Source organism: Vidua chalybeata, chromosome 33 (assembly GCF_026979565.1).
Source record: "Vidua chalybeata isolate OUT-0048 chromosome 33, bVidCha1 merged haplotype, whole genome shotgun sequence".
In the NCBI taxonomy this organism is placed as follows: domain Eukaryota; kingdom Metazoa; phylum Chordata; class Aves; order Passeriformes; family Viduidae; genus Vidua; species Vidua chalybeata.
The window spans coordinates 922,200-936,850 of record NC_071562.1 but is presented as its reverse complement, the minus strand read 5'-3'; the positions used below and the strand labels follow the sequence as shown (position 1 = coordinate 936,850).

The following is a 14,651-nucleotide window of genomic DNA, read 5'->3' as shown; positions in this document are numbered from 1 at the left end:
CCAATTTTTCCCCCCTTTTCCCATTTTTCCCCCCTTTCCCAATTTTTTCCCCCATTTCCCAATTTTTTCCCCCCTCATTTCCCAATTTCCCCCCCCATTTTCCAAGGTTTTCCCCCCATTTCCAAGGATTTTTCCCCCATTTTTCAAGATTTTCCCCCCTCATTTCCAATTTTTTTTCCCCATTTCCAAGATTTCACCCCCCATTCCCAAGTTTTTTTTTTTCCCCCTTATTTCCCATTTTTTTCCCAAGATTTTTTCCCTGAAAATTCCCCGAGGAAGCCGAGATTCCTTTTTCCCACAAAACCCCAAATCCCCGGGGATTTTCCACTCCACTCTTCCCTTTCCAGGGCCCCTTCCAGGGACACCTGTCCCGTAAATTGGGAAAAAAACGGAAAAAAAAACCCAAAAAAAGGGAGGAAAAATCCCTCTGGAATCCCTTTGAAGTCGGATTTCTGGGAATTCGGGAGGGATCCGAGCCCTTGGAGCCATTCCCGGCCTCCTCCTCCGGAATTTTTCGGGATGAGCTCGGCTCCAACTCCTTTGCCAGCTTTTTTTTTGCCAAATTTTTGGGGTTTTTTTCTGGAATTTTGGGGGTTTTTTTCCTGGAATTTTGGGGTTTTCCCAGTTTGTTTTTTTTTTTTTTTTTTCCTGGAATTTTGGGGGTTTTTTTTCTGGAATTTTGGGGTTTTTTTCCTGGAATTTTGGTTTTTTTTCCTGGAATTTTGGGGTTTTTTCCTAGAATTTTGGGTTTTTTTCCTGGAATTTTGGGTTTTTTTTTCTGGAATTTTGGGGGTTTCCCAGTTTTGGGTTTTTTTTCCTGGAATTTTGGGGTTTTCCCAATTTTTTAGGTTTTTTTTTCTGGAATTTTAGGGTTTTTTTCCCTGGAATTTTCAGAAGTTTTCCCAGTTTGGGGGGGGGTTTCCTGGAATTTTAGGGTTTTTTCCCAGTTTGTGGGGGTATTTTCCTGGAATTTTCAGGGGTTTTCCCAGTTTTTTAGTTTTTTTTTCCTGGAATTTTGGTTTTTTTTCCTGGAAATTTTAGGGGTGTTCCCAGTTTTTGGGGCTTTCCCTGGAATTTTCAGGGATTTCCCCAGTTTTGGGTTTTTTTTCCTGGAATTTTGAGAGTTTTCCCTGGAATTTTAGGGTTTTTTCCCCGTTTTGGGTTTTCCCCCCCTTTTATTCCCATTTTATTCCCATTTTATTCCCATTTTCCCCATTTAGTCCCCTTTTATTCCCATTTTATTCCCCTTTTATTCCCATTTTTCCTATTTTCCCCCTTTTATTCCCATTTTTTCCCTTTTATTCCCCTTTTATTCTCATTTCCCCATTTTATTCCCTTTTAGTCCCCTTTTATTCCCCTTTTATTCCCATTTTATTCCCATTTTCCCCTTTTATTCCCATTTTTCCTATTTTCCCACTTTTATTCCCATTTTTTCCCTTTTATTCCCCTTTAATTCCCATTTTCCCCCTTTTATTCCCCTTTTATTCCCCTTTTATTCCCCTTTAATTCCCATTTTTTCCTTTTATTCTCATTTTATTCTCATTTTATTCCCATTTCCCCATTTCATTCCCCTTTTATTCCAATTTTCCCCTTTTATTCCCATTTTTCCTATTTTCCCCCTTTTATTCCCATTTTTTCCCTTTTATTCCCCTTTTATTCCCATTTTTTCCCTTTTATTCCCCTTTTATTCTCATTTCCCCATTTTATTCCCTTTTATTCCCATTTTCCCCCTTTTATTCCCATTTTATTCCCCTTTTATTCCCATTTTATTCCCCTTTTATTCCCATTTTATTCCCCTTTTATTCCCATTTTATTCCCCTTTTATTCCCCTTTTATTCCCATTTTTTCCCTTTTATTCCCATTTTATTCCCCTTTTATCCCCCTTTTATTCCCATTTTATTCCCCTTTTATTCCCATTTTTTCCCTTTTATTCCCATTTTATTCCCATTTTTTCCCTTTTATTCCCATTTTATTCCCATTTCCCCAATTTTATTCCCCTTTTATTCCCAGTTCTTTCCTTTTATTCCCTTTTTATTCCCATTTTATTCCCATTTTTCCTATTTTTCCCCCTTTTATTCCCCTTTCATTCCCACTTTATTCCCCTTTCCCTGCTTTCCCCCCTCTCCCCATCCCCACCTTTAATTAACCCCCCGCTAATGAATCATTAACGAGCTCCTCTCATTAATCCCCCCCTCCCCCTCTCCTCCTTCCCCAATTTTTCATTTTATTCCCAATTTTTTTCCCCCCCGGGATGGGCAGAAAGAGGCGGAAATTGGAAAAGCCCAGCAGGAAATTGAGGCAGGATAAGATCGGGAGGGAGGGGGAGAATTCCTGCCTGGAATTTTAATGGCTCCGACCCTCCCCCAAATCCCTGTTTTTCCATCTTTTTTTACACCAAAAAAGCCCCAAAATTCCCCTTTTTTTCCTCTAAAAAATCCCCAATTTTCCCCTTTTTTCCCACAAAAAAATCCCCAAAATTTCCCTTTTTTCCCACAAAAAAATCCCCAAGATTTTCCCTTTTTTTCTCCCTAAAAAATCCCCAAATTTTCCCTTTTTTTCCCCACAAAAAAATCCCCCAAATTTCCCTTTCTTCCCCCCTAAAAAATCCCCAAATTTATTTTTCCCCCCAAAAAACCCCAAATCCAGGAAGAAAAATCCCCAAAATTTCCCTTTTTCCCCCTAAAAAATCCCTCACATTTTCATTTTTCCCCCCCTAAAAAATCCCCAAAATTTCCCTTTTTTTACCCTTAAAAAAACCCCAAATCCAGGAAGAAAAATCCCCAAAATTTCCTTTTCCCCCCTCTAAAAAAGTCCCCAAATTTTCCCATTTTTCCCCCTGAAAAATCCCTAAAATTTCCCTTTTTTCTCTCTAAAAAGACCCAAATCCAAGATGAAAAATCCCCAAATCTTCCCTTTTCCCCCCTAAAGAACCCCAAATCCAGAACAAAAAAAATCCCAAAATTTTCCCATTTTTCCCCCTAAAAAACCCCAAATTCAGGAGTAAATATCCCCAAAATTTCCCTTTTTTCCCCTAAAAAAATCCCCAAATCCAGGAGGAAAAAATCCCCAAAATTTCCCTTTTTCCCCCCCTTAAAAAACCCCAAATCCAGGAGCAAAAACCCCCAAAATTCCCATTTTTCTCCCTTTTTCCCCCCTTAAAAACCCCCAAACCAGGCAGAAAAAAACAACCCAAAATTTTTTTAATAAATCCATTTTTTTACAGAAAAAAAAACCCCAAAATTTGGGTTTATCCCTAAAAAAAACGAAGGGCTGGGAATGGAAACTTCTGGAAAATGCAATTCCAGCGGCGGCTCCGACCCCCCCAATTCCGGGATCTCGTTATTAAATTTCCCAGCCTCGCTCCTTTATTAAAAATCCCACAATTCCCAGCTTGGACCATTGAAAGGGGAAAAAAAAAATGGAATTTTTAAATGATTTTTTAACCCTTTTTGTGGTTTTTCTTATGGGTTTTATGAGGTTGGGAAAGGGAAAAATGTGGGGGGAAAAAATGGCAAAAAAAGGGGGAAAAGCCCAAAAAAAACGCAGCTTATCCTGAGTTTGTGAATAAAAACCCCAAAAAATGGGAAAATATCCAAAAAAAAAAAGGGAAAATCACCCAAATAAGGGGAAAATCCCCAAAAAAGGGGGAAAAATCCCCAAAAATCGCAGCTCAGCTCAAGTTTGTGCCCAAAAATCCCCAAAAAATGGGGAAAATCCCCCCCCAAAAAAGGGAAAATCCCCCCAAAAAAGGGGAAAATCCCACAAAAAAGGGGAAAATCCCCCCCCCAAAAAAGGAAAATCCCCCCAAAAAAGGGGAAAATCCCACAAAAAAAGGGAAAAATCCCCAAAAATCACAGCTCATCCCGAGGTTTTATTCAAATCCCAGCCTATTTTCAGCCCCAAATCCCGGGATTTTTCCCCCAAATCCCAGCCTATTTCCCCCCCCAAATCCAGGGATTTTTCCCCCCAAATCCTGAAATTTTCAGCCCCAAATCCCGGGATTTTCCCCCAAATCCCAGCCTATTTTCCCCCAAATCCTGGGATTTTTCCCCCAAAAATCCTGAGATTTTCTGCCCCAAAACCCGGGATTTTTCCCAAATCCCAGCCTATTTTCAGCCCCAAATCCCGGGATTTTCCCCAAATCCTGTCCTATTTCCCCCAAATCCCAGCCTGTTTCCCCCCCCAAATCCCAGGATATTTCCCCAAATCCCAGCCTATTTTCAGCCCCAAATCCCAAGATTTTTCCCCCAAATCCCAGCCTATTTTCTCCCCCAAATTCCGGGATTTTCCCCCAAAATCCCAGCCTATTTCCCCCAAATCCTGACGTATTTTTCCCCAAATCCCGGCCTATTTTCAGCCCCAAATCCCGGGATATTTCCCAAAATCCCGGCCTATTTTCAGCCCCAAATCCCAGGATTTTCCCCCCAAAATCCCAGCCTATTTCCCCCAAATCCTGACGTATTTTTCCCCAAATCCTGGCCTATTTTCAGCCCCAAATCCCAACCTATTTCCCCCAAATCCTGGGATTTTCAGCCCCAAATCCTGGGATTTTTCCCCCAAATCCCAGCCTATTTTCAGCCCCAAATCCCAGGATTTTTCCCCCAAATCCCAGCCTATTTTCCCCAAATCCCAGCCTATTTTCAGCCCCAAATCCCAGGATTTTTCCCCCAAATCCCAGCCTATTTTCAGCCCCAAATCCCAGCCTATTTCCCCCCAATCCTGGGATTTTCAGCCCCAAATCCTGGGATTTTTCCCCCAAATCCCAGCCTATTTTCAGCCCCAAATCCCGGGATTTTTCCCCCAAAATCCCAGCCTATTTCCCCCAAATCCTGACGTATTTTTCCCCAAATCCTGGCCTATTTTCAGCCCCAAATCCCGGGATGTTTCCCGAAATCCCAGCCTATTTTCAGCCCCAAATCCCGGGATTTTCCCCCAAAAATCCTGGGATTTTCAGCCCCAAATCCTGTCTTATTTCCCCCAAATCCCAGCCTGTTTTCCCCCCCAAAGCCCAGGATTTTTCCCCAAATCCCAGCCTATTTTCAGCCCCAAATCCCAGGATTTTTCCCCCAAATCCCAGCCTATTTTCCCCAAATCCCAGCCTATTTTCAGCCCCAAATCCCAACCTATTTCCCCCAAATCCTGGGATTTTCAGCCCCAAATCCTGGGATTTTTCCCCCAAATCCCAGCCTATTTTCAGCCCCAAATCCCAGGATTTTTCCCCCAAATCCCAGCCTATTTTCCCCAAATCCCAGCCTATTTTCAGCCCCAAATCCCAGGATTTTTCCCCCAAATCCCAGCCTATTTTCAGCCCCAAATCCCAGCCTATTTCCCCCCAATCCTGGGATTTTCAGCCCCAAATCCTGGGATTTTTCCCCCAAATCCCAGCCTATTTTCAGCCCCAAATCCCGGGATTTTTCCCCCAAAATCCCAGCCTATTTCCCCCAAATCCTGACGTATTTTTCCCCAAATCCTGGCCTATTTTCAGCCCCAAATCCCGGGATGTTTCCCGAAATCCCAGCCTATTTTCAGCCCCAAATCCCGGGATTTTCCCCCAAAAATCCTGGGATTTTCAGCCCCAAATCCTGTCTTATTTCCCCCAAATCCCAGCCTGTTTTCCCCCCCAAAGCCCAGGATTTTTCCCCAAATCCCAGCCTATTTTCAGCCCCAAATCCCAGCCTATTACCCCCCAATCCTGGGATTTTCAGCCCCAAATCCTGGGATTTTTCCCCCAAATCCCAGCCTATTTTCAGCCCCAAATCCCAGGATTTTTCCCCCAAATCCCAGCCTATTTTCAGCCCCAAATCCCAGCCTATTTTCAGCCCCAAATCCCAGCCTATTTCCCCCAAATCCTGGGATTTTCAGCCCCAAATCCCGGGATTTCTCCGCAGGTTGTTCCCGCGGCGCTGCAGCCGCTGCCTGGGGGCCGTGGGGCGCTCGGAGCCCATCGTGCGCGTGCTGGAGCGGATCTTCCACGAGGGCTGCGTGCGCTGCGGCGCCTGCGCCCGGCGCCTGCGCAGCGGCGACCCCTTCGTGCTGCGCGACGGCCGCATCCTCTGCCGCGGCCACTGGCACGCGGCCACCAGCCCCGGTGGCGACCGAGCAGGTAAAAAACACGGGGAAATTTGGGAATTTTTGGAGATTTTTTGGGATTTTTGGGGATTTTTTGGGGTTTTTTGGGGATGTTTTGGGAGTTCGTGCTGTGCGACGGCCGCATCCTCTGCCGCGGCCACTGGCACGCGGCCGCCAGCCCAGGTGGCGACCGAGCAGGTAAAAAACACGGGGAAATTTGGGAATTTTTGGGGATTTATTGGGAATTTTTGGGAATTTTGGGGGATTTTTTGGGATTTTTGGGGAATTTTTGGGGATTTTTGGGAATTATTTGGGATTTTTGGGGATGTTTTGGGAGTTCGTGCTACGCGACGGCCGCATCCTCTGCCGCCGGCACTGGCACGCGGCCGCCAGCCCAGGTGGCGACCGAGCAGGTAAAAAACACGGGGAAATTTGGGAATTTTTGGGGATTTATTGGGATTTTTGGGTATTATTTGGGAATTATTGGGGATATTTTGGGATTTTTTGGGATGTTTTGGAAGTTCGTGCTGCGCGACGGCCGCATCCTCTGCCGCGGCCACTGGCACACGGCCACCAGCCCCGCTGGCGACCGAGCAGGTAAAAAACACGGGGAAATTTGGGAATTTTTGGTGATTTATTGGGATTTTTTGGGATTTTTTGGGATGTTTTGGGAGTTCGTGCTGCGCGACGACCGCATCCTCTGCCGCCGGCACTGGCACGCGGCCGCCAGCCCAGGTGGCGACCGAGCAGGTAAAAAACACGGGGAAATTTGGGGAATTTTTGGGGATTTATTGGGATTTTTGGGAATTTTTGGGGATTTTTTGGGATTTTTGGGGATTATTTGGCATTTTTGGGATTTTTGGGGGTGTTTTGGGAGTTCGTGCTGCGCGACGGCCGCATCCTCTGCCGCGGCCACTGGCACGCGGCCGCCAGCCCAGGTGGCGACCGAGCAGGTAAAAAACACGGGGAAATTTGGGGATTTTTGGGGATTTTTTGGGATTTTTGGGAATTTTTGGGGATTTTTTGGGAATTATTGGGGATTTTTGGGATTTTTTGGGATGTTTTGGGAGTTCGTGCTGCGCGACGGCCGCATCCTCTGCCGCGGCCACTGGCACACGGCCACCAGCCCAGGTGGCGACCGAGCAGGTAAAAAACACGGGGAAATTTGGGGAATTTTTGGGGATTTATTGGGATTTTTTTCGGGACTCTTTTGGGATTTTTTCTGGATTTTTGGGAGAATTATTTGCTGACTTTTTGGGTTTCTTTATCTGGATTTTTGGGGAACTTTTCTGGAAAATTTTTTTTTTTTTTTTTTTTTTTTAATTTTTGGGGATTTTATTGAGCATTTTTTTGGGATTTTTTTTCTGGATTTTTGAGGAATTTTTGGCAATTTTTCGGTAATTTTTCGATGATTTTGTGGGATTTTTTCTGGATTTTTTTGGGGAATTTTTGACAATTTTTTCCGTAATTTTTTGGTGAATTTTTGGGATTTTTTGGGCAATTTTTTTGTGATTTTTTTAGGAATTTTTTGGGAGTTCTTTGGCAAATTTTTGGGGGTTTTTTTTTCTGGATTTTTTTGGGATTTTTTTTCTGGATTTTGGGGGGATTTTTTTGGGCATTCTGGTGCTTTTTTTAGGATTATTTGGGAATTTTTTGGCCTTTTTTTTTTTTATTATTTTTCTCGGTTTTTTCAGGTTTTTTTGGGGAGATATTTTGAAATACTTCCGGACAAATTTTAAACTATTTCTGCGGAACTTCTCATTCCTTTTCCGCTACTTTCCAGAAGTTCTTTGGAATTCATTTTTTACATTTTTTGACCATTTTCAAAGAAAAATTCCAGGAATTTCTTTCATTTCCTTGAACCTGAAACAACCAAACCTTCCCTCGGAAATCCCAACCTTGGAACCCCCTCCAAAAAAAAAAAAAAAAACCCAAAATCCTCTTGGAATTCCAAATCCCAACGACAGATTTTTTTTTTTTTTTTTTTTCCCCTCAAAAATTCCCGTTTTTTTTTTTTTTTTTCTTCCCCCGTCCGGCAGCGCGGAGCGAGGACGAGCGCGATTCCCGATATTCCCAGAATTCCGGCGCCAAGGATCCCAAACGTTCCAAGAGGCCCCGAACCATCCTGAGCTCCCAACAGCGCCGCGCCTTCAAAGCCTCCTTCGAGGTCTCCTCCAAACCCTGCCGGAAGGTGCCGGAACCTTCCGGGATCATTTCGGGATCGGGCCGGAATTTTGGGATGGGCTTCTGTAACTGGGATCGGGATTGGGGCCAGAATCCCGAGGGATTTTTCCACCCCATTCCCGGAATTCCGAGGGATTTTTACACCCCATTCCTGGAACTCCGAGGGATTTTCCCATTCCCAGAATTCCAAAGGATTTTCCCCCCAATTCCTGGAATTCCAAAGTATTTTCCCCATTCCTACTCTCCTTCCCAGAATTCCGAAGGATTTTCCCCCTTCTCAGAATTCTGAGGGATTTTTTTCCCCCCATTCCCAGAATTCCAAAGGATTTTTCCCCCTTCCTGGAATTCCGAGGGATTTCCCCCCATTCCCAGAAATCCAAAGGATTTTCCCCCTTCCCGGAATTCCGAGGGATTTTCCCCCATTCCCGTTCTCCTTCCCAGAATTCCGAAGGATTTTTCCTTCATAACCGGAATTCCGAGGGATTTTCCCCCATTCCCAGAATTCCAAAGGATTTTCCCCATTCCCGTAATTCCGAGGGATTTTCCCAATTCCCGGAATTCCGAGGGATTTTCCCAATTCCCGGAATTCCGAGGGATTTTTCCAGGTGCGGGAGACGCTGGCGGCCGAGACGGGGCTGACGGTCCGGGTGGTTCAGGTGTGGTTCCAGAACCAACGAGCCAAGGTGGGAATTCCCAGAATTCCCAGAATTCCCGGAATTCCCGGATTAAAAAAAAACCCAACCCCAAATCCTCCAAAAATTGCGGAATTTTGGGATTTTCCCGGGGATTTTTTCTTTTCCCAGATGAAGAAGATCGCCCGGAGGCAGCAGCAGCAGGAGCAGCTGGGGAATTCCAGAGGGGGAATTCCGGGCGGGAACGGAGCCGGGAGGAGCGGCCGGGATGGGAATGAGGAGGAGGAGGGTCAGGAATAATGGGAATGGGGTGGGGAAAATGGGAATGGGAAAAATGGGAATGGGGTGGGGAAAATGGGAATGGGAAAAATGGGAATGGGGTGGGAAAATGGGAATGGGAAAAATGGGAATGGGGTGGGAAAATGGGAATAGGAATTGGGAATGGGGTGGGAAAATGGGAATGGGAAAAAGGAATGGGAATTGGGAATGGGAAAAATGGGAAATGGGAATGGGAAAAATGGGAATGGGAAATGGGAAAAATGGGAATTGGAATTGGGAATGGGAATGGGGAGGGAAAAGGGGAATGGGAAAAATGGGAATGGGAAATGGGAAATGGGAATTGGAAATGGGAAAAATTGGAATGGGAATGGGAAAAATGGGAATGGGAAAAATGGGAATGGGAAAAATGGGAATGGGAATGGGGAATGGGAATAGGAAATGGGAATGGGGTGGGAAAAATGGGAATGGGAAATGGGAAAATGGGAATGGGAATGGGAAACTGGGAATGGGAAAAATGGGAATGGGAAATGGGAAAATGGGAATTGGAAATGGGAAAAATTGGAATGGGAAAAATGGGAATGGGAATGGGGAATGGGGAATGGGAAATGGGAATGGGGTGGGGAAAATGGGAATGGGAAAATGGGAAACTGGGAATGGGAAATGGGAATGGGAAATGGGAATGGGGGGGTCTGGGATGCCGGGATGGGAATCTGGGAGGTCACAACATCCCCATCCCACCTCCCCCTATCCCGCCATTCCCGCCATTCCCGGCGTTCCCAGGCCTGCAGCCGATCCTGGTCCCGTTTTCCCAAATTCCGCCGCCTCCGGAGCCCAACGGATTCGGGAGCGAGGCCGGAACGTTCCGGGGAACGACGGCCCCGCAGCTCCGGCCCTACGGTAATTTCGGGAATTCCGGGAAATTCGGGAACTCCGGCTGGGAATGCCGAGGTCCCATCCCAGTTTCCCCCCTCCCTCACCCCTTTTCCCGATTTTTCCCGATTTTTTTCCCAGACTCTGAGGGAGTTTTCCAGGAGCTGGGATTTTTGGGAGCGGCGCCGATTCCCATGGAGAATTCCCAACAGCTGATCCTCGGCAAGGCCGGAATTCCCGAAATTCCCCAGCCCGGGAACGCCCTGGAGCGCCTGTACCCCGGAATTCCCGAAATTCCCGGGATTCCCCAAAATCCCATGGAGCGCCTGTTCTCCATGCAGAGCTCCTACTTCACCTCCTGAGATCCCAGAATTCCCGAAAATCCCAATCCTGGGAATCCCAAAAAAAAACCCAAAAAATGGGAAATTCCTCCGGAATTTGGGATTTTCCCTCTGCTCCCATGGCAATTTTTGGGGGAATTTTTTTTTGGGGAATGCTTCTTTTTTTCTTTTTTTCTTTTGTTTTTTGCATGTCTGGTGGGAAATAAATCCCAGGAAAATAAAAGAGTGAAAAGTTTTGGGAATTTTGGGATTTTTGGGGAGAGGGTGGGATTGGAATTCTCAGGAATTTTGGGGGTCTCAAGGGTTGAGAAGGCTCCTGGAATTCCCAGGTTTTTTTTACTTTTCCATGGAAAACGGCAACTCCAATCCCCGAATAATTCCATGGGAACACGGAATGAAATTCCCAGAAAAAAAAATAAAAGGAAAAAAATGGGAATGAAAAGAGGGAAAAGGAGGAAAAAAAGGAGGAAAAGATGAGGAAAAAAGAGGAAAAAATGGGAATGAAAAGAGGGAAAAAAAACCCGAAAAAGTTGGGAATAAAAAGAGGGGAAAAGGTGGGAAAGAAGGAGGAAAGGATGGGAAAAAAAGGGGGAAAAAAAAGGAAAAAAAGGGAATGAAAATAGGGAAAAAAAGGAAAAAATGGGAATGAAAAGAAGGAAAAGGTGGGAAAAAAGGAGGAAAAGATGTGGAAAAAAGAGGAAAAAAATGGGAATGAAAAGAGGGAAAAAAAAAAGGAAAAAGTTGGGAATAAAAAGAGGGGAAAAGAGAAAAAAGGTGGAAGAGGAAAAAAAAAAAGGAAGTAGTTGGGAATGAAAAGATGGGAAAAAAAGGAAAAATTGGGAATGAAAAGAGGGAAAAGGTGGGAAAAAAGGAGGAAAAGATGGGGAAAAAAGGGGGAAAAAAGGAAAAATTGGGAATGAAAAGAGGGAAAAAAGTTGAGAATGAAAAGAGGGAAAAAAAAGGAAAAAGTTGGGAATGAAAAGAGGGAAAAGGGGGAAAAAAGGAGGAAAATATGGGAAGGAAAAGGGAAAAACAGGAAAAAATGGGAATGAAAAGAGGGGAAAAAAAGGAAAAAGCTGGGAACGAAAATAGGGAAAAAGTGGGAATAAAAGGGGGGGGGGAAAGGAAAAAATTGGGAATGAAAAGAGGGAAAAGGTGGGAAAAAGGAGGAAAAGATGGGAAAAAAAAGGGGGGGGAAAAAGGAAAAAAATGGGAATAAAAAGACAGAAAAACAAATTTTTGGTCCCATCCCGAAGATTCCTGGGGAGACCCCGCTGGAATTTTTATTTCTTCCTCCAATTTTGGGGATAAAAGCTCGGGAATCCGCAGGGAATTGGGGCAAAACATCCCAGGGGGGCTCCTTTTCCAGAGGGGCAATTCCCAGGCTTTGGGAGGAGATTCCGGAAGGTTCCGAGGTTTTCCCGGCGTGGTTTTAATTCCAGGGATTCCCTAGGGAGAGGGGGGGGAAAAAAAAAAAATCACATTTTAATCCCAAAATTCCATCCCAAATTTCCTCTCTCCAGCTTTTCCACGGGGATGAGGAAGAAAAGCAGGACCTGGGAAGGGTTTGGAGGAGTCGGATCCCAAAATTCCCTCCCGAAATTCCGAATTCCCGGCGCTTTTAGGGTTTGATTCCCGGTTTTTTTGGGGTTTTTTTCTTGGCCCAAAGTTCCGGCTCCGAGTTCCCTTCCAGGGGTTCCAGCCTCACCTGTGGGCGTGGCAATGGGCGTGGCAATGGGTGTGTCCATGGGTGCGGCACTCCGGGCGTTCCTGGGCGTGACAGTGGGCGTGTTCCTGGGCGTGGCACTCTGGGTGTTCCTGGGCGTGTCCATGGGCGTGGCACTCTGGGCGTTCCTGGGCGTGTCCCCAGACATGGCCCAGGGCGTGGCACTGGGCGTGGCCCTCTGAGCACCCCTGGGCATGTCCCCGGGCGTATCCATGGGCGTGTCCCTGGGCGTGTCCCCGGCCGTATCCCTGGGCGTGTCCCTCTGGGTGTACCTGGGCGTGTCCCTGGGTGTGTCCCCATCCGTGTCCCTCTGGGTGTTCCTGGGCGTGTCCCTGGGCGTGTCCCTCTGGATGTACCTGGGCGTGTCCCTGGGTGTGTCCCCATCCGTGTCCCTCTGGATGTACCTGGGCGTGTCCCTGGGCGTGTCCCCATCCGTGTCCCTCTGGGTGTTCCTGGGTGTGGCACTGGGCGTGTCCCCGGGCGTGTCCCCCTGGGCGTTCCTGGGCGTGTCCCCGGGCGTGTCCCTCTGGGTGTACCTGGGCGTGTCCCTGGGCGTGTCCCTCTGGGTGTACCTGGGCGTGTCCCTGGGCGTGTCCCCAGTTGTATCCCTGGGCGTCTCCCCCTGGGCGTCCCCGGGCGTGTCCCTGGGCGTGTCCCCGGGCGTGTCCGTGGGCGTGTCCCCCTGGGCCACGCCCTGGGCGCAGAGCAGGAAGCGCCCGACGTGGGGCCCGCACTCGGCGGCGCCGCGCGGCCGCTCCCGCAGGCAGCGCTCGAAGGCCCCGAAGGAGTCGGAGCAGTCGCGGCGGATCCGGCGCACCAGGGGGCTGCGGAGCACCGGGGAAACGTCGGGGAAAACGGGGGGAAAAAAGGGGGAAAAAATTGGGGAAAAAAGGGGGGAAAATGGGGGGAAAATCGGGGGAAATTTGAGGAAAAAATTTGGGAGGAAGTCGGGGGAAAATTGGGAGAAAAATTGGGGAAAAATGGGGGGAAATGGGGAGAAAATCGGGGGAAAATGGGGGGAAATTGGGGAAAAAAAAGGGGGAAAATTGGGGAAAAATGGGGGGAAATAGGGGGGAAATTGGGGGAAAAATTGGGGGAAAATTGGGAGGAAATTGGGGAAAAAATCAGGGAAAGTCAGGAAAAAATTGGGGAAACATCCAGGAATTGGGATCAGTCCCAGCGTCCCCAGTGTGTGTCACTGACTGGTGACATTTGGGGACAGCAGGTGACAATCCCAGTGTCCCCAGTGTCCCCAGTCCCCCCAGTGTCCCCAGTGTCACTCACTGGCTGGAGGTGCACTCGGTGACGCGCAGGGACAGCTGGTGACAATCCCAGTACCCCCAGTGTCCCCAGTGTCACTCACTGGCTGGAGGTGCACTCGGTGACGCGCAGGGACAGCTGGTGACAATCCCGGTGCCAGCTCCCGGGGCTCGCGGCCACGCAGCGCCCGTAGCGCTCCAGCTCCGGCCCGCAGAGCCGGGCGGCGACGGCCAGCGCCTGCCTGCACGGGGACAGGGACAGGGACAGGGACAAGGTCACCTCACTGGACAGGGACAGGGACAGGGTCACCTCACTGGACAGGGACAGGGACAGGGTCACCTCACTGGGACAGGGTCACCTCCATGGACAGACAGGGACAGGGACGGGGTCACCTCACTGGACAGGGACAGGGACAGGGACAGGGACACCTCCATGGACAGACAGGGACAGGGACAGGGTCACCTCACTGGGACAGGGTCACCTCCATGGACAGACAGGGACAGGGACAGGGTCACCTCCATGGGACAGACATGGACAGGGTCAGTGTCACCTCACTGGGACAGACAGGGACAGGGACAGGGACAGGGTCACCTCACTGGGACAGGGACAGACAGGGACAGGGACAGACAGGGACAGGGTCAGTGTCACCTCACTGGGACAGGGACAGTGTCAGGGACAGGAACGGGGTCAAGGACAGTGTCAGTGTCACCTCCTTGGGACAGGGACAGACAAGGACAGGGACAGGGACGGGGACAGGGTCAGTGTCACCTCCTTGGGACAGGGACAGACAGGGACGGGGACAGGGGGACACAGGGACAGGGATGGGGACAGGGACAGGGTCAGTGTCACCTCCCTGGGACAGGGACAGGGGGACAGGGACAGGGTCACCTCCCAGGGACACGGACAGTGACGGTGCCATCACCGGGGACACCGGGACAGCAGCGGGGACAGCGGGGTTGGAACAGGGGGGACACCGAGGGGACACCGAGGGTCGGAACCGGGGGACACCGAGGGGACACCGAGGGGACATGAGGGGACACCGAGGGCCGAACAACGCGGGGGGACACGAACACCGCAGGAAACGCGGGGCCTTGAAGAGCGGGAGGGACGCGGAGGGGACACAGCGCGACACGAGGGGACACCGAGGGGACACCGTGGGGACACCGGGGGGACACGGCCCGGCCCCGCCGCCCCTCACTCACATGGCGCCTCCTTCTCCTCCGCCGCCGCTTCACTTCCGCCACTCCCTCGCTCTGCGCATGCGCCCCGCTCTCCCCGCCGCCACCCCCT

The 14,651-nt window shown here is 48.7% G+C and overlaps 2 protein-coding genes across 3 annotated transcripts; one reads left to right on the top strand and one right to left on the bottom strand.

The window, feature by feature from the left end:
- Window positions 1-7,100: 7,100 nt before the first annotated feature.
- Window positions 7,101-10,610, top strand: LOC128802107 (LIM homeobox transcription factor 1-alpha-like). Its single transcript, XM_053968321.1, has 6 exons — window positions 7,101-7,215; window positions 8,109-8,260; window positions 8,859-8,936; window positions 9,057-9,174; window positions 9,945-10,061; window positions 10,176-10,610. The coding sequence occupies exons 1-6, from the start codon at window positions 7,128-7,130 to the stop codon at window positions 10,394-10,396; spliced, it is 774 nt and encodes a 257-aa protein (XP_053824296.1). The 5' UTR covers window positions 7,101-7,127; the 3' UTR covers window positions 10,397-10,610.
- A 996-nt stretch (window positions 10,611-11,606) lies between these two features.
- On the bottom strand, window positions 11,607-14,651 carry CHCHD5 (coiled-coil-helix-coiled-coil-helix domain containing 5). Of its 2 annotated transcripts, none has more exons than XM_053968322.1 (5): window positions 14,564-14,651; window positions 13,465-13,602; window positions 12,506-12,925; window positions 12,084-12,229; window positions 11,607-11,824 (listed from the first exon to the last, which is right to left on the bottom strand). In XM_053968322.1, coding segments are annotated over exons 1-5 (723 nt in total). In that variant the 5' UTR covers window positions 14,566-14,651; the 3' UTR covers window positions 11,607-11,807. The 2 variants fall into 2 exon arrangements, with proteins under 2 accessions (XP_053824297.1, XP_053824298.1); XM_053968323.1 differs by having other exon boundaries at window positions 12,674-12,925; window positions 14,564-14,650.

Coding starts and splice junctions, on each gene's coding strand:
- CHCHD5 (XM_053968322.1), bottom strand. Junction 12,926..13,464: donor ACCGAGTGCACCTCCAGCCA/GTGAGTGACACT, acceptor GGTGCTCCGCAG/CCCCCTGGTGCGCCGGATCC. Junction 12,230..12,505: donor ACGCCCAGGGACACGCCCAG/GTACATCCAGAG, acceptor GGACACGCCCAG/GAACGCCCAGAGTGCCACGC.
- LOC128802107 (XM_053968321.1), top strand. CDS start 7,128: ATGTTTTGGGAGTTCGTGCTGCGCGACGGCCGCATCCTCTGCCGCGGC. Junction 8,261..8,858: donor CCTCCAAACCCTGCCGGAAG/GTGCCGGAACCT, acceptor GGATTTTTCCAG/GTGCGGGAGACGCTGGCGGC. Junction 9,175..9,944: donor TGGGAATGAGGAGGAGGAGG/GTCAGGAATAAT, acceptor CGGCGTTCCCAG/GCCTGCAGCCGATCCTGGTC.